This window comes from Calidris pugnax, unplaced genomic scaffold (genome assembly GCF_001431845.1).
Source record: "Calidris pugnax isolate Ruff unplaced genomic scaffold, ASM143184v1 scaffold25, whole genome shotgun sequence".
NCBI lineage: Eukaryota > Metazoa > Chordata > Aves > Charadriiformes > Scolopacidae > Calidris > Calidris pugnax.
The window spans coordinates 298,294-316,248 of NW_015090805.1; the positions used below are offsets into that span (position 1 = coordinate 298,294).

At 37.0% G+C, this 17,955-nt stretch overlaps 1 protein-coding gene across 5 annotated transcripts in view; it reads left to right on the forward strand.

Annotated features, from left to right (window-relative positions):
* The window catches only part of USP9X (ubiquitin specific peptidase 9, X-linked), a 100,989-nt gene that overhangs the window by 18,045 nt on the left and 64,989 nt on the right, over positions 1-17,955 (forward strand). For 4 of the 5 annotated variants that reach the window (XM_014938075.1, XM_014938079.1, XM_014938076.1 and 1 more), the window contains exons 1-4: positions 8,555-8,807; positions 10,626-10,771; positions 11,078-11,157; positions 17,210-17,322. In XM_014938075.1, the coding sequence (XP_014793561.1) occupies positions 8,712-8,807; positions 10,626-10,771; positions 11,078-11,157; positions 17,210-17,322 (435 nt within the window). In that variant the 5' untranslated portion in view covers positions 8,555-8,711. Of the gene's footprint in view, positions 1-8,553; positions 8,808-10,625; positions 10,772-11,077; positions 11,158-17,209; positions 17,323-17,955 lie in introns of those variants that run through there. The other variant, XM_014938074.1, reaches the window with a different exon arrangement.

Below are 17,955 nucleotides of genomic sequence, written 5' to 3' on the forward strand. Positions count from 1 at the left end.
ATCATGGCAGAAGAGGCTGAGATGTTTATAATTTATTTAATAATTATATAGTGGATGTTTTAAATGTATTAATTATAGATGATAATCATGTGTGTGCACTAGGAAATGCATATTAGCTAAAAAATAAGGATAATTAAGATAACTAATAATTAAAAAAGAATAAATTTGGAGACCATGTATTAAACAAATGGCATGAAGAAAAAATTATTTTGGGATACATAATTCTGTTTTGTTAGTATGTTGTGGTATGTTCATGCAAAACTAGATTTTGTTTTAAGTGCAAGAAAAATGAGGTGGTGTCTTCTCCCTGCATTAGTATACAAACCTATAAGTTCTTCTGAAACAACTTTAAAGACTTATTCCCCTAGGAAACTGAACCTGTTGCTTTTACTGTCCTGTTGTTTTCTGAACCACTGCTAGATATTTGTATAACTAATAAGAAAGAACACTTTCAGTGCTGGTACAGAAGTATAGTTTACATCTGTGTGCTTTTATGAAGAATATTAATTGGCAAGAATTGTAGGCTGTATTGTGCACATCCTTGTGCAGAGAAAACATGGAGATGAGTACTACTGTGTGAACTGAGGTGTCTGCACTGTTGTCTCTTTCAGGCTTTGTAGCTTTGTTCATTCTCTACATTGCCAAAGCTTTGCATTCTGCTTTTATAAAGTGTGCTTCAGCAACTAGAAGGAAGCCATTAATAACGTAATGCTCAGAAATTTTAAAATTTCCTCTGTTCCCTAGTGCTTTGCTGTAAAAATTTGTACCTTGCTGAGAAAAGCCTTCATTACTTAAGTGAAACTAAGCCTATTTTTTGCCTATTTTTTGTGTAATGCTGAGAATGTATTTTGATTTTCCCATTGACTTTTGAGCATCCAATAATAATGCTTTTTGTAGCAAAAAGACAGAGCAGACAAGTTGAATATGAATTAACATTAAAAGTTAATTATCCCTTTTTAAAATGAAATAAGATTATTTTTTTTTAAAGTCTTAATAGCATAACACCTTGCAGTTATTAGAATTTAGATTAATGCTTTTAGGAACAAACAATGTTCTTAAAGTGTTCTGGACAGTGAAGTTCACTCTATAACTTGGAGAGGTGTTACGGAATTGGATGAACTGGTTGAAGTATTTGATATGACCATGACCAAACCACAGATTTAATAATCTGAAATAAGGAACCAAGAGCATTTAATCACTCTGTGGTGCAAACTTTAGACATACTATTTTCTTGCAGTAGTATAAGTAAACATGATGTAATAAGAATTACTTCATAGATGATAGAGTATCAACTGCAAAGGTGTGTATTACTTTTAATCTAGAACATTATTTAAATGTAAACATTAAACCATGATTTGTACTGCTGGCCTGTGAAGCTCTAATTGTCTATTTTACCAAGAAAACAATTTTTGGGGGTTGTAGAAGGGCAGCCTCCTGCATAAATAAACTGTAGCATAAGTGATGAAAAAAGTATAGTGTTGTGTTGCTTAGCAGCATGAGATTGAATCTGACTCAGAAACAAATTTACATACTAAAGTTCTCAGATCTGTTTTTTTTTAATCATTTTTTTAGTTTTGAGGTTTTTTTCCTGTTGTAGCTCATTCTTTTAATGCAAGACAAAAGGAAGTGTTGCCCACTTCTTTGTGTGTTCATTGTGAATTCAAGAGAAGGGCTGCATAAGTAAGTGAAAGTCATAGTTCAAAACATTTAAACAATTTTTAAAATAGATGTTAGTGTTTTCCAGATAGAAGTGACTTACTAAGTTTGCTTTTCTTAGGTTATAGTGCATATATTTACCAGTGCTTTTTAAATTCACTTGACTTCATTCTGTTCTTTGAAAGTCTGGTTTGTTTTACTGTCGTGACCAAAATCATCATCTCCAAGTATAAAAAACCCCCACATTATCTAGCTACTTATCAGCACCTTGAGTGTAGTTTCTTAATCTCTTGGAAATATTTAAAAGAAGAATTTAAGTAATAGAACTGGGGGTGCTATAAATTTTATGTCCCTCCTCCTTCTGTCATTCACGTGTATTGAAGATACAGTTCCATACCAGTGGAACTAGTGTAGGAATAGTCGTACTGGGCGAGAGGCCCAGTCTTGCCCAGCGCTCTGTCCATGACAGCGCCCTGAAACGTATGCCTGCAGAAGAGCAGGGCCACAGCTCAGTGACAGGGGCATGGTTAATTGTCTTAACATCTGCTGGTTTTATATGCAAAGCACTGTTTGCTTTTCTTCTTGCTGCTGTATCTTTGGCTGTCTTCTCTCTGTACTGGCACGTGAGCAAAAGACTTCTCCTTCTATACAGGAACTGAAACTGACTTTTCTGTGTGGTAACCAGAACTAACTGTATGATCTGAAGACCTGCCCCCTTGCTACGTTATCTGGGAAGAAGCATCAGGTACCTTAAGTAACCAGTAGTATACTATCTACCCATTAGAGCATCAAGGATTATTGAGAAGTGAGTGTCTTTTAGAGAAAGACACTTGTTGCTGCTGTCCAGTTCCCTTTCAGGCCCTGACCTTCATTAGTTATTGCCTTCAAGTAAGATGGTCTTTTGAGTGGTATAAAGGATTTCCTTGGGGTTTTTGCAGTCTTTTGGGAAGTTATTCCGTGTGGAGACAAGAAGTTACTAACTTGTGAATACGTCACCTTTGTTACCTTGATGTGCAGGGCCAAATACAGGCTTCTCAACCTTTGCTTGAATATAGTTTGCTTTGGTTAGAATTTCATGGGCTCCAAGCTTGGCATTTGAGTGAGAATTCTCTCTTGAGACTGAAAAGCTTTTGATGGAAGGGGGTCAGATTTAGCCAGAGAAGCCTGAGGAGTGACTTTAGTTCTAATCACCTGAAAAGGGAATCTGAGAACCATATCCTTAGGCTATGTGTTACACCAGAAATAGTTAAATGTAGTCTGATTCTGCTCTTCATCACTATGTCTCGAGTCCAGTTATATGAGAAACAAGTATCACTGTCCAGTTTTCTGTTTGGAATTTTTTTTTTCAAAAGATGAAGTAATCCCTGTGGTTTTGCTGTAACAGAGCTGTATTTAAAAAAAAAATATTGCACTTTATATCATTAAGCCTTCTATGTCTAGTTGTTTGCATTTGGTTTGTTGTGGTTTTTTTAATAGTAATGGGAGCAATACTGAATTCTCTGTCCCTGTTCTTGAATTATGCCACATGTATGAATACTTTAGTTCTCTTAACACACAGTGTAAATATGACATTTTCCTTTCTTTGAGGTTGTTGAACTTTGTTTTCCCCAAATCTCATTGGAGTTAAGGCTTCAATCTTTGAATATCCTCATGACGTTAAATTTTCAACCAGACCTCTGCATAAATTCCCCAGTGCTTTAAAGTATGGGCAAGAAACAATAGGAAGTCTGTAATACAGATAATATTCTTATTTGTTGCTTGTGGAGGAGGAAACATCACTGCTTAAAACTAGCATTTTCTGCAGCATTACTCTGTAGCCTCTTCAGCACAGAATGCTGCGTAGCTGGTAGTTGAAGATTTGAATGCATTTAGATGGCTGCTTTGAGACCATATTTATGGGATTGAGAGTTGTGGTCCCTCTGCTTTGCCCTTGACCTGACAATAAACAGTGGTGCTTTCTTTTGGAAGTTCACTTTCTGTCCTTTTATTGCTTGCTTAAATTCATGAGAATGGTAGGTGTAGGGGCATCTTGTATGAAGTAAAGTCGCATACCGTTAAGTAGATATAGCTTAGCTAAACTTAGTCTCAAAACCAAGCTTTGAAGTGAAAAAAAACCCGACCAACCAAACCTGAAACTACTGAAGTGTGTTTTAGGACATCTCTCTTTATTTTGTTGTATGATATTGAGAGCAAATAGAATCGTATGTTTGCGTGGATGTTCCCAATGTTCCAGAAACTATGCTGTCAAGTGTCTTAATGTCAGATGTATAATGTGGAAAAATCAACGAAAAAGGTTACTTGAAGTAACCTGATTTCCAATGAGAATAGTTTTAGTTCATAGCAATTATAATTACTGAAAAAATCTGTCTTTTACTGTATGACTTAGAAATTTATTGCTTTGAAATAGCATGTTGGAGTCTGCTAAAGTTGCCTAAGTCCCATGTACACTCACTTCTTTACTAGAAGAAGGACTGTAAATTAGTTGTCTTTGTAACACATACTATTTGAAATAGCTTTTTCTCTGCTGCTTATCAGGTGTTTTTTTAAACATCTAAAGTTAGATACTTTTTGCTCTACTGAAAAGCAGCTTAATGACAAGTTTTTCATTAATCATTGAATATGTTTCAATTTCAGTGCATGTCAGTGTTAATGAGCAAATTGCTGGGACCACCAGTTTTTTTATTCTGATTATATAAATAATTTCTTCCTTCCTGAAAGACACAAGGCACAGAGAAGAAAGAAAATTATAAATGTGTGGGGGTGTGTGTAGATTGTAACTACTGAATTAGGTCAGTGTTACAGTTTTGGGGGAGGTGTTTCTAGATGAGAAGGCGTTTTGATTGAAATAAAGGAACAGGATAGAAGGTTAGATTCCTAAGTCTCGAATTTTTAGACTAGAACCACGTCACAGCCCTTGTGATGAGTCACTATTTATTAGGATTTTAAGGCGGCAGTTCCCGGAATCCTATATGAAACAAATCTGTGATACCTTTAAATCTAAAATTTGTATTGCTGCAGTTAAGCTTTTTTGCAGTACAGCACTTCTGATGAAAAAGCACGTCTTCCATGAATCCTGTTAAGATAGGAATGTCATTCTATAAATAATGCTAGAGAAAAAAGAATTGTATTTTTTCTTAGCATGGTCATATGATTTTTAGAAAGCCCTGTTATTACATATTGAGTAGACCAGTATCCTGGCATGTATTGTTACCACGCTGCAGAGTAGATTCTATGGCATGTATTCTTACTTGATATTACCAGAATACTTTAAATAAAGGAAAAAATAGGTCTGTGTCCCTAAATAGGGCTTAGGTAATGCACATGAATAATAAATTGTATTTTGAGGTCTGCTGCTGTCATGTCACCTTGTATTTGCTTTTTTCTGAGACTATATTATAAGTAGCTAATTTAGGAGAAAGACTGCATGTATTGGGGTATTTCAGTTACTTTCGAGGAGGTGACTTTGAGAAACTTGGATGAAAGAGGTTCTAGAAGTCAACTGTATTACAAAGTTATGTATGTTCCTTGATCATTACATGCTAAAATGCCATCCTTTGTATTTGCTGTTACATGTTATCATGTGGCAGAGCAGTATGTACATATAAATACATTTGCTTCTTGCCTAGCACTCATCCTGTGTCAGCGAAAGCTGACTTTCACCTATAATTTAGCGGTGGGTCAGGGTGATGTAAGGAGATGGATAAAGCATGGCAAATAGGAATTTGCTCAAAAGCAAATGTCAGTGGGATTCATTTAGCTCAGTCTTCATAGCCTCATACATCGCTTGATTAACAGTGGAGTAGTTAGTTTGTTATTTAATAGGTGTCTGTCTCCATCTTGACACTGTATCAAAACATCCTTTCAAAGCTTTAGGTAAAGATTTTTTTTTTAACAGGGCTTAGTATGCTGAATCCAAAATCAGATACTGTAGAAATGAATAAAAATTACTATAGTCTCCATTATAATTCAGTTGGATACAGGCAGTTTGAATTGTGTTCACGTGTCTGCATACTCAAAACCAAGGTGTCACAGCATCAGTTTACATTTGTTTATAAATGATCAAGTTAATTATAATTAGGTGTAAAGGCTATTCTTGAGCTAAGCCAAACTGTTTTGCTGAGTTTTAACTCTAAAAAATTGAATAGGCTGAGTTAAAGAAATTATGGGAATTTGAAATTTCATGGTTCTAGAGAGATTAAAGCAGTAGTCTATTCTCTGTGGGCATGCAGTTTGATGTTTTCTCTGAACCATAAATGGTTAAATCAGTGGCTGAAAACAGGACTGGTAAATTACTCCTCTAGTACTGTTTAAAAATCATAAATTGGATGATTTATGCTTACAAAAATGTATTTATATACTCCCTGTAATTAGAAGGAAAATGCCTGAACAAGGATATCCTTCTAATTTAGAATATACAGATACTGCAAAAAGCAATCAGTAAAAAAACTCATTTATTGGAAATGGAGTGGTTTTAGTTCGCTGCAGCATAACTTGAAGTTACTTTTGTATCTCTGAGGTCATTACACAGTTGGGGGGGAGAAGTGATGAACTCATGAAGTTGGCCTTGTCTTGCACACATGTCCAAGCCAAGTGAACTTCTCTGGAGGCCCTGAAATACACTTTTCTGGGAATGTAATTTAAGTAGTCTGTATGGAGTATCATGATTAGAATCTCAAGCAAACAGTCACTAAGTAAGAGGAATAAAAAGATAAGTTGGTCCTCTATGTAAATGTTGTGTATTTACTAGTGTCTACAAAATTCTGTATCTTTTTGTTTTACTCTGTGAATTTACAAGATTTTGAATAAGTTGGTTATTTCAGTAATAGTTTTCTTGCATAGCCTAGTTAAATTATGTCACTCGCCTTGAGCAGAAAGGAATTTACAAGAATGTTTTTAACTATGCACTGAGGCAAAATCTGAGGGTAAATCCACACTAGTGTAACAGGAGAACTGTGGTTTTGTCCTGGCTGCCTGGCTGGCATTAGGATGAATACTCTCTGGCCTTGTAGAACACGAGTTCAGGTAATTAAAGAAACTGAAAAATAATCACAGTCTTTGCAAGTTTGGGGTTTCTTTTTGTTATTGTTTCCTTTAGGGCTCTGAACTGGCTTAGTTTGTGATAGTTCAGCCAAAAGCATTAGAATAAGGAAGAGATGAGACTGAAGCAGCTTGCACTTGATGTAAGTTACTGTGGAACCTCAGCTGTCAGTGGTCTCTGCTTTCTGCGGTTTCAGCCTACTTAGACCAGGATTGCTGCTGAAAGGAGCTGTTTCACCCTTTTCCTACTTCTTTGTTGCCTCACTCCTTGTACTAGCACAGTTTTTTGTGAGGCCAGATTATGGACCACACCTGTTAAGGGGAATGGTGGTGGTTAAGGAAAGTTTATTGTGGTGGCAGAAGTTTGATTTCACTCGTTTATGCAGGTACCTGGAAGCCTGAATCAAGTAGTTCAGGGGAATCAAACTGCATTGAACTGCAGTATATGTACTGTATATATACTGTATGTGTATATATGCATTTCTATATATTTTATATATATATATATATATATATATGGCAGGAATCTTAGTTATGCTAATACTTTCTACCTAGTGATCTTTATAAACATCAGTAGAAAATGAATACACAGAGGAAGGCATTTAAAATAGAACACCAATTAAGATAAGTTAGCTTTAAAAAATGCAATTAAAAAATCACTTTCTTCCTAAAGTAAATTTGAGTTGGTGATGCCTGTTTTCTGGACTTAGCAGTTTTACCAAGCCATATGAATATGAATTCTGAAGGGTAGGGATGGATTACAATTGACTGTGTTCAAAGAATACAGTTTTTTTCAAAAGGAACATTATTTTAGTCTCAATATTGATCTGTAGAGATCTCTAAATTTGTTAGTGGTGTTAATACTGCAGACTGGGCAGGGGAGAGATAGCGTATTCAGTCAAAATTCTTATTGTTTACATAACTGGGCTTGCAAATTTGCACAATTTAGGAAAGTATTTTCAAGTGTCTTGGAGAAAGATAACAGCATTGAAAATAAAATTGAGATGAAACATCATAATAAACGAGTTACAAATATGCATATAGTGTTACAGCAGAAATATCACTCTTAACTTGTGAACTCAAAGCTTTTGCTGATTGAATCAGGAACTTAGTACCGTAAAATAAATCTTGCTGAAACCTCATACAATTCCTTCTACCACCCTACTTGGCTTTTGAGATTTCTGAGGACTGTTGTTGGTTTATGTACTGCTTGGAAGTCTGAATTGCTCTGGAAATTTAAGGAATTTTTCCGTGGTTATGCAGTGCCCTGTGATAGAGAGCGGAATTGCTGGTATAACTTAATACAGCTTTTTATTTCTGTATTTAAATGGTACACAGTGAAGCTGAAATACATAGTTACATAATTACAAGATCAACAAACAAATCTGGAATCACAATTTTCTTTGGATAATCCACTAAAATACTTGGTGGGTAGCTCAGACGTCCGCAGTTGAACAGTGTCAAGAGAAGAGTGTTGGAAAAGATGATGAATTTAGCTATTTATGCTCTTAACCAGATGATTTCTACATGGACCTCGATCAGCACCTTGAATTCAAATTGAATTCCATTTCAAGTACAATGGAATCAGAGTAAATAGCTGCGTTTTGTATGCATGTCAGTTTCTCAGTGGTATAGAGGTAATTAACAGTGTAATTTTTACTTGGAACATTAAAATAATGTTAAATATTTCAAATGTTTCCTTTTTCTGATGTCAGTTGTACTCAAGGAAATAAAATACTAAGTCTAATAGAAAAGTTTATTTATAGCAATGTATTGGGTTTGTAGTGTTCTTTTCCAGGTACAAATTACTTTTATAAGCGTGTATCAATATAGCATATTGTCCTTTTTATTTTTTTCCAGGTTATGCAATGGTCTCTGCAAGATGGCATGTTCTTGAGTTGGAGCTTTTTAAGGCAAGCATATGCTGGTACTTCAACTTTACTAAGCGGACTATAATTTCTTCTCTCACAACAACTACATAAGCAGACAAAATTGCAAAGATCTGCCCTGTGTCGAGTATGACAGCCACGACTCGTGGCTCTCCGGTAGGAGGGAATGATAGCCAGGGCCAGGCTCCTGATGGACAGTCCCAGCCTCCCCTCCAGCAGAATCAGGTATGGTATTAACAATCAAGCTGTCTAAAAAGAAAGTTCTTTAGAAATAGTCTTTCTGAATTACTTGACTTTGTATATTGCTAGAGATGTCTACTTAAATTAGGTATATTTTTTTGTGTGCGGAAGTATAAAAAGATTTTGAGGGATGAAGGCAGTACTATTGGCAAAGTAGATACTGTTAGGGAGCACTGCATTGCAAAAGATGCTCCCTTTTCAGGCAGTGGCATAGTTCTTTCAAGCATATTTCTTTTGGATAAGAAGCCTTCCTGGAGTTGTATCAGAAGCTTCCTCAGAACCACATTGTAGACTTACCTGCCATGGATTGGTAAAACTGTTGTCTGTGAGTTCAATTTATGCTCAGTTCTGCAAAAGTACTTTTTGGATAAAACAGCTTACAAGCAGATATCAGCTCTTCAGGACCAGCTTCATCTAGGTCTCCGTTCATTGTACTAGACTTCCTGAACAACTTAGCATGTTTTTGTTGGACCAGGCTACCCTGCTTTCAAAAGACAAACAAAACCTTTCAAATACTACATCATAATGTGATGAATCTTCTTTGTTGGGGGAAAAAGTACCAGAGAAGATGCTTTTAAACAGTGCAGCCAAACCCATTTAAGAGAAAAGCCACGCTTTGCCATTTAATTCAATATGAAGATATTATTTGTTTAATATGATAAGGTTTAATGGTTGTTATTTCCTGAGAATGAATTGTTCTTTGAAACATGGTGTGGTGGGCTGACCCTGGCTGCCAGGTGAGCCTCCACGCCATCCCTCACTCCCACTGCCTCAGTGGAATCAGGGAAAGAATTGGAAGGGAAAAGTGAGTAATTGTATGGGTTGAGATAAAGGCAGTTTAATAGGTGATGCAGTAGTGGGGGAAATAAGTGGTGCAAACACTGTCACTCACCACCAGCTGATGGATGCCCAGTTGGTCCCCAGGCAACAGCTACCTTAGGGAGAAACACCCCCTCCCCTCGTTTTCATGACACTATATGGTATGGGGTATCTCTTTGGTCAGTTCAGTTCAGCTGTCCCAGCTGTGCCCCTTCCCAGTCTCTTGCCCAGCCCCAGCCTACTTACTGCTGGGGAATGAAGTGGGAAGCGCAAGACCTTGAGTCTGTGCAAGCGCTATTCAGCAACAGCCAAAACACTGCTGTGTTATCACTACTGTTTTGGTCACATATCCAAAACCCAGCACCATACAGGATGTTGTAAAGAAAATTAGCTCCACGCCAGCCAGACACAGTACAACATGTGAAAAATGTTCTTGAGGTTTTGGTCCTCCCTTGTCCTCCTAAATCTTGCTGTTGTGATTTGAATCTACAAAATACATTGGTTTTTGCGTGACCCATCAAAATGGTTAGTAGCCAGCTGTAGTAGTGTGTTACTCATTTTTAGCAAACATTTTTGAAAATATTTTTTGTGATAGTTTTCTTCTGTGGCATTGCTGAAGTTTGTCTTTCCACCTAAAATAGTCAACTTTTCTGCAGAAGATTTGTGAAAACCAGAGCATCCCTGTAGTCTTTATTTTCACCTTCTGGGTAGATGGTCTGGTGATAGTAGTAGTCTTACAAGAAACACCCACTTTCCTCACGAGGAAAATAGCTTAATTTTTAAACTGTCAGGATAGAAAGCATATAGCACATTTTATGTTCTAGTTTTTGTTAATAAATGTGAAATCAAATGATTTTATTATATTTTATGATGACAGATACTTACTTCAAGTGATTCTTTGAAACACAATGTGAAGCAAAAATGTCAAAATAAGTGGCATGCAAGTGCAGGCACGATTTAAAGTATTTTCTGTACCAATTTTAGACTTCTTCACCTGATTCTTCCAATGAGAACTCCCCAGCTACCCCGCCTGATGAGCAGGGCCAACGAGATGCTCCACCCCAGCTTGAAGATGAGGAGCCTGCATTTCCACACACAGACCTGGCAAAGTTGGATGACATGATCAACAGGTATTTTCACACCTTTTTCAGAGAGCTTAGATTATTTGTGCTAATATCTTGATAGCGGAATTAGGATTTTCCATCTTTGTTTCACTGGATTTCTTGAAATACTTTTCTTTTGGGGGGGGGATTAGCATTGTAAAGAGAAAGAGGCTCAAATCAGAAGGTTGTGTTTTTTTAAATGGAGAGCTCATTAGGGCCTTTAAAAAGGTGTATTCTTACCCTATATTAAAAGCATTACAAAGAGGTAGAGACTCTTGATTTTTAAGACGCACAATTGAAATACAGAGGGGTTTGTTTTGTTTTTGAATATAGGCCTCGATGGGTTGTTCCTGTGTTGCCGAAAGGGGAATTAGAAGTTCTTCTAGAAGCTGCTATTGACCTAAGTAAAAAAGGTAAGCTGAAAAGACAATCAGTATTGGGCCAGTGTGTAAAGTATTTTCTTGGTTTTTTGAATCCTTGGGAGAGGCTTAAAAATTCTTAATTCCTTCTGTTACAACCTTGGTCCTGAAGGTTGTGTCAGAGTGGTATGCAGAACCTTTGTAGATCAGAAATTTTAAAAAGCCATCAATGTTGTTAGAAATTAGGTGCCTTAGCATGAGTAGGGAAGTTGAAAAAGCTCACAGCAATAAAAATCTTGTCATTCCTGTTCTACCTGTTTTTTACATTCACTTTGATATCAGACCTAGGGGGTTTGGTCTTTATAACAGATACTAAAATTCAAAGAATTCTGTTTTTTAAAAATAAGTTCCTAATCTAGCTTTCCAAATGTCTTGCCATGAATTTTTGTTCAAATTTGGCACACACATACTTCTGAGAATATAAGAGAAAAGTTAGAATTTTGAACAGCATGACTTAGACTAATAATTGTACCATATTGCTTGCTGTGTCTGACTTGCTTGGAAGTAGGAGGGTTCAGTATCAGGACCGTGTATGTGTTTGCTAAATTGCACTAGTCAGATTGACAAATTTGTCATGTGTTCTGGAAAGTTCTGTTCTCCTGGAAAGTTGTTTTGGTCTCCTGTTTCAGTCAGTATTTGTTGCCCCAGTATTTGAGTAATACCAGAAGTCAGATCAGAATATTTTTCTAGGAGACCTACACGTAGCCGGTAGGTGTGTTTTAAATACAGTGACATGCAAAGTGTCTGTTCCTTGCTTTTGCATAACTGCACCGGGACAACTTCATGTTAATAAAGGTTGTTCTTCGGCACCTTTAAGAATAAAAAGCTGATTGTGGTCATGATGTTCTGGGTTATCTCGATTGTTTTCTGTAAGTCGTCTTTGCTGTAGAGCAGTCTCTGGAGAAACAAAAGTTAGGGTGTACGCTTGTGATCCAAAATAGGATAATGACATGTTGTTGCCAACACTGATTTATCAGCCGTGGTTGCGCTTGGAATAGCCTTCTTTGCATGTAGCTGGGTTTGGCAGGAATCTTAAGGTGAATATACAATTTTTCAAGTGATCGCATCTGTTCAGGAGCAAAGGAAATGCCAAGTTACGGAAAGAAAATGCAGTCATCTTTGTGTCTGGGTTGTCGGAACAGTGCAATAAAAATAAATTCTCTGCTTGTGATTTGTGAGAGAGGAGATGTATGTACTGCCAGCTGTTAAGTCATCTTTTTTTAAAAAAACAAAACCAAAAAACTGTCAATGCAATGAAGTAATAAGAGCAGAATGAGATTTTTGGCTACTCCTAACATCACCGTACTTCTCCAAAGCATCAGAATTAGTAAAAAGTTCCTAAACAAAATGCCTTCTCTTTTTCCTCTTGAAGTTATGAAAAACAGTGGAAATCTGTTCATATGCTTTATGGACTTCGATTTTTATTAAATTGTTGATGTCCAATTCTGGAAAGGGCTTCTGCATTGCTATTTAATTATTCCTACTCTTGCACTCAAGATGAATTCCTATGTGTGTACGTACACAAGGATTATTGAAGAAGGAAAAAACAAGGAAAGCTGTTAAAGTAGTTGTTTGTTAACTGTGTTATCCTTACAGTTACATCCTAGATTTTTTTTTTCTCACTACTTGAAATTACATGATGGCTCAGGTGGTTCTGTTTTAAATAACTGTCAGTGCTCAAGGAATATGATAGGGTGCTCACTTGGTGTAACTGACACTGGTTAGTTCAAAACTTGGCGGACACTGTTTCAGAGCAGTGTATATAGAGAGAATATAAATGATTCTGTTATGTACATTTTTCATAGATCAAAAATGTGTTCCTTTATCTCTAAAATTGGACACCTTGCTACTTGTCTTTGGGCATTTTTCTTAATCTGAGTTCTGTTTCAAAAGGGAAGAACTGAAAAGAGAAATTGAAAAATTACGTAAAAATTCTGTATTGCAGTCTGTAACTCATTTTGATTGTGAAGCAACAAAACCTAAAAAGAGCCCATTTTTTTTTTACCAAGCATCATTTCCTAGTAGTTAGGGTTCTTAAGTAGCTTTTATTCATAACTTTGCCAGTGGTCATCAGCATTGGCATTCTGGAGTGAGTTTGGGATAACTGCTCTCTATAAAATAAAGGTGATATTTGTGTATTCTTTAAATCTTTCCAGGAAATGAAATTGAAAGGGACATAACTGAACTGAATTGAAAGTACCCATAAGAATTAAATGTCCTCATTACCACCTTCAAGTTCAAGGAGCAAATTTGACAGAGTAGTATGAATCCTGTCTAGACTGTGACTTGCATTATTCCTGGCAGATGCATTTATTTATGGAAGATTATCTTCTTATCTGTAGGGATCAATGTATTATTCTTCATTAAGTAAAGCATGAGACTATCAAATGATAGTCTGGAGTTACTTGCTAATAGAAGAAAACCTATTTGAAAAATAGCATTTAATACCAAGACTGATGTTTATCTTCACAATAATTCTGGGATACTTATGAAGTGTTTTGAGTAATGAGATTTGCTGCAGAAATAAATGTCAGAGTGAGTTGGATGCTATAAATTTAAAAGTGTGAAAAAAAAAAAAGGGCTCTTTTTTTTTTTTTATTTTTTAATAGGGTAGAATATTCTCCACTCTTTCTTTTAAAATCCCCGTAACAACCCTGCACTTTGTTGTGGATTTTATCAGTCTTAATGTTTACATTAAATTTTTAACATGCTGCCAGAACTTTACGATGTGACACACACAAGCAAGATGCAAGGCAACTTCTGAAATTTGTAGCTTATTTTTACTGAAGAGATTTCACTGCATAACTTAAACCTTCAGCCTTGATCCCAAATCTTTGTTTTTCATGAGTTACAAAGGCTTACACAGTGGGGAAGAGCAGAGGCAGGCCCTAGAGCCTAACAAAAAAAAAAAAGTGTGCATGAGCACATGTGCATCCAAAATCTAGGCAGCCCAATTATGGGAATTGTTTCCAGCATCCTCTCTAAAGACCATCTCTCTATGGATGATCCGTCCGCATTTCTGTGGGACCACTCTTGAGTTCCTTACTGAAGCCATAACTTCTTTGTTTTCTTCAATGGTTATTTTTAGCCATCTATCTAAAGCAAGGACATCAAATTTGTGTCGTCACGTTCCAAGGTTTTTTAGCCAGGTGTTTGGGCTAGAGCTAATTCAATGAAATGAACTACCGTTCAGTGTCTTGGTGTAGAAGGATTCTCATACTCTGATGATTGTTGTTGAAAGTCTGCAAGAATCTGTGAGTGCCAATGCGTAACCACTGTGCTCATGGGCAAGTGTGGGTTTCCCTAGAGCTCGTTAGCTTCAGGTTGCTGTCAGTTCTGCACAGTTTGAGCTAGCCCTTACCAAACTGCTGAAAGGTTTCTGTGCTGCAATTCCTGAGGCTCCAGGCCTGGGAAGGCTTCACTGGCACAGCACCACACAACCAGCTCTGTGGTGGCAGCTACAAAGTTGTGTAATCCAGTGTCCTGGAGAAGAGGAGCTGGGTGATTTTCCTCGGGGCCTTGGTGGTCCAACCCTATACTGTTGATTACCCTTCAGATGCATCAGAGTTTCTTAGTCTACAGTTGCATCTGGGCTGAGAAGTTTTATGGACCCAGAGTGTTTCTGCTCTTGTGGCAGGGATAGTACGCTCTACGTGGTTTATCTGGCAAATTGACTGCCCTTGAGTACAGGTACGGAAATCAAATGGCCTTCTGTTCTTCCTCTAGTCCTCTAATTGCAGCCCCCATATATTATGTGTTGCATGTCACCCTTTCTTTTCATATTTACTTTTTCTCACTGCATAATCCATCTCTCTAACTTTTCTCTAAATACTTACCTCTGGGCTGCATGCACTGACTTATCTCTTGTATTCTTCCTTATCGTTCTCTGCCCTCAGAACTTGGACAACGGGGAGAAAAACATTACCTAAGAGTTAGTGATACGGAATCTGATTCGAGCAGTAGTTGCCAGCTGTCTAGTGTAATTACTGTTTCTCTTCTTGCTGTCTTTGTATAACTCTTGCTTCCTCTCCTAACCTGCTTTCTCCTAGGACTCCTGTACTCTGCTTTTGATAATACTCTGCTCCTTGTAGTCACCTAGTCTTGGTTCCTTCCATAAGTGTCATTTGTTGTTTCCGCAGTGTGCAGCATTGTGGTAAAAGGCAGAAGGTGATTGTAGGTCCAGGAGTCATACAAGTATCTCCTAAGGGTCTACATCTTCCAAGTTCAGTGAAGTACAGAAAGGACAGCGTATTTTGAAACATACTGTTTTGGTATTCCTGAACTTGGTTTGAAATGTCTTGCTGACTGAAGCTGGCCAACTGCTGTGGAAGAATATGGTCCAAAGAAAGTTTAAGAGATATTTCAGTGCAGTATACTGGTACTCTAAGAAGCATTAAAATCACTGAGTGCCTGCTTTGAATTTGTATTCAAGATTTAAGTTCACTTAATTCTTGATTTACGTTTGGGTTCAGAAAGGAATGTTTCCCATAGGTCAAGTTGACTATGTCGGATGCCTTCCCTGTCCTCTGTTTTGTATAAGTTGTGGAGCTGTCACCTTTACCTCCTTGAGAAGTTAATTTAACAAAGTCCTTTGTTTACTGCAAATGCCTGAGTTTTAGGCAGTATCCATCTCTCTTCTCTTCTTTTGTCATGGTGTCATTTCTGTGGCTTGTGGCTTTTTGTTATTGGTCTTAGCACTTACTATGTAGTGTAAGGATGTCAGCTATCCAGACTGCAAGTTACATAGGAAGATAATATGGTTTGTTTTTTTTTATACTTGGCCACGTAGTGTGTATATCATGTACTTCTGGTAGTGATAAAGAGAGGGAACACTGGAATAGTTTTCAAGGAAGTGATGGGAGCTCTCCAAAGCTTCCTGCTTTACTCAAGTTACTTGAGAGCTGCACGTACCGTAAGAGTATAGGATAGCAAGCCCTGTTACAGGAGTTTGGAACGCCTTTGTGGTATTTACTAAAAAGCAGGGCAGATGTTCTGTGAACACTTCTGAAAAGAGCCTCTGTTGTACAGTTGTTAGTGGCTACGAGGAACTTGAATTTGATAACCAAATCACTTCTTCCCAAACCAGTGGAAGTTACTGCCAAGATGTCTCATTAAGGAAGTTGTGTATGGGAGTTTGGGGGTGATGGCGGTAATTTTTGTGGATCTTGTTGACTTGTTGAATGCCAAGATTCCCTTCCCATTAAATTTGTTCTGTAAAGACACAGTGTAGGCTGGTCACAGTTTTCTTTTAATAATGTGCCCAATGGCTTTCATTGTTTCCAGCTTATACTGATACATGTTTAATTTTTCTGTTGAGTTTTAGCACTATTTCAATTTTCTAACTGAATTTTTGAAGGGGAATTACAGATTTCTTGAAATACTGGATTATAAATAAGTATAGAGTTCTAAAATAGTTAAAAGTACGGACTACCACTCTTTAATTTTAAAATTGACATGTGGCCACTGCAAAGGTTTATGGCATCTTTGGGGTCTAGCTGTGTTGGGTCCTGGCAGCAGAGTTGCAAGAAACTGTACTTCAATTAAGTGCGAGACAGAAGGACTCATGTTTATTTATGCAGGTTGATTATCCCTGGGAGCTGGGCAGGTCTCACCCCTTCTTCTGTTCACTCACTGAGTTTTACTGGTAGCAACCAAGTAAGAGAAGAACATAAACACATGTACACCAGAAAAATGGAAGCTAAAGATTGTTCTTATTGTTATTTTTGCTACTGTGTCTTTTGAGTGGTATAAGCATGGGAAAAAACTTCATCCTATCACATGTTTTTTAAAAAAAGAATTTAAATTCTCTAAAGGAGTGCAATTTTTGAGGTGGGTTTTACAAGAATATTAATCTTTCAGTTTTTCATGCGTTAAAGCTTGGATGAAGACAAACTTAAAAGGCTTCTCTTTCTAAAATAATTCTGAAACTTTTAACACCAAACCTTTGAAGTCCAAAACTCTACTTTCAATATTTAGAAGTTCATGTAACAATCAATGAAACTGCATATCTAATAGTTTGGTTTTTTTCTTTTCTGTTTTAAAATAGGCCTTGATGTCAAAAGTGAAGCATGTCAGCGATTTTTTCGAGATGGGTTAACAATATCTTTCACAAAAATCCTTACGGATGAGGCAGTGAGCGGCTGGAAGTTTGAGATTCATGTGAGTTTTTAAAGTTGTGTTTCTGAAAAGCATAGAAATTTAAATGAGAAAGGAGACTGCCTTTTTGTGACTATGAGGAGACTGCAGAAACTCAGCAGAGAACTGGGAGAACTTTTGTACACATGGCTCTTGGGAGGGAAAAAAAGTCATCCTTCTATCGTTGTTTCATCTTACTGCCTCTGGTGTTTTTGGAAGGAAATAAAACGTGAGAGATGATACGGGGAGGAACTGAACTTTTTATGTTCAGTAGTGCAGCTCTTGTTAGGCAGGCTGGCTTTGGCCAGATGTCTAGAGACCTGCTTATTTTTATGTGCATGCTAGGACATGAGAACATGCTCTTTTAGTAAAAGCTTTCAGGAGCCTGCTAACTTCTGAATGTTTATAGCAGCTGTTTGAATATTAAAACTACCTGATGGACATCTAGTTACATGCCAAATTAGAAACTGTGAAGATGTTCAAAAGCAAATTAAAATCTGTGAGATAAGTGAGTGAAAGGAGGAAAAGTTAATAGTTTGGTGGTGATTAGTGGATGTCTCAAAGAACCAAATATATTTGTGTCTTTTTCCTAAATTTAATTTTTAGCTGAAAACAGACAGTTTAAAGCCTTTATTGGAGGAAGTACAAATTAAAATA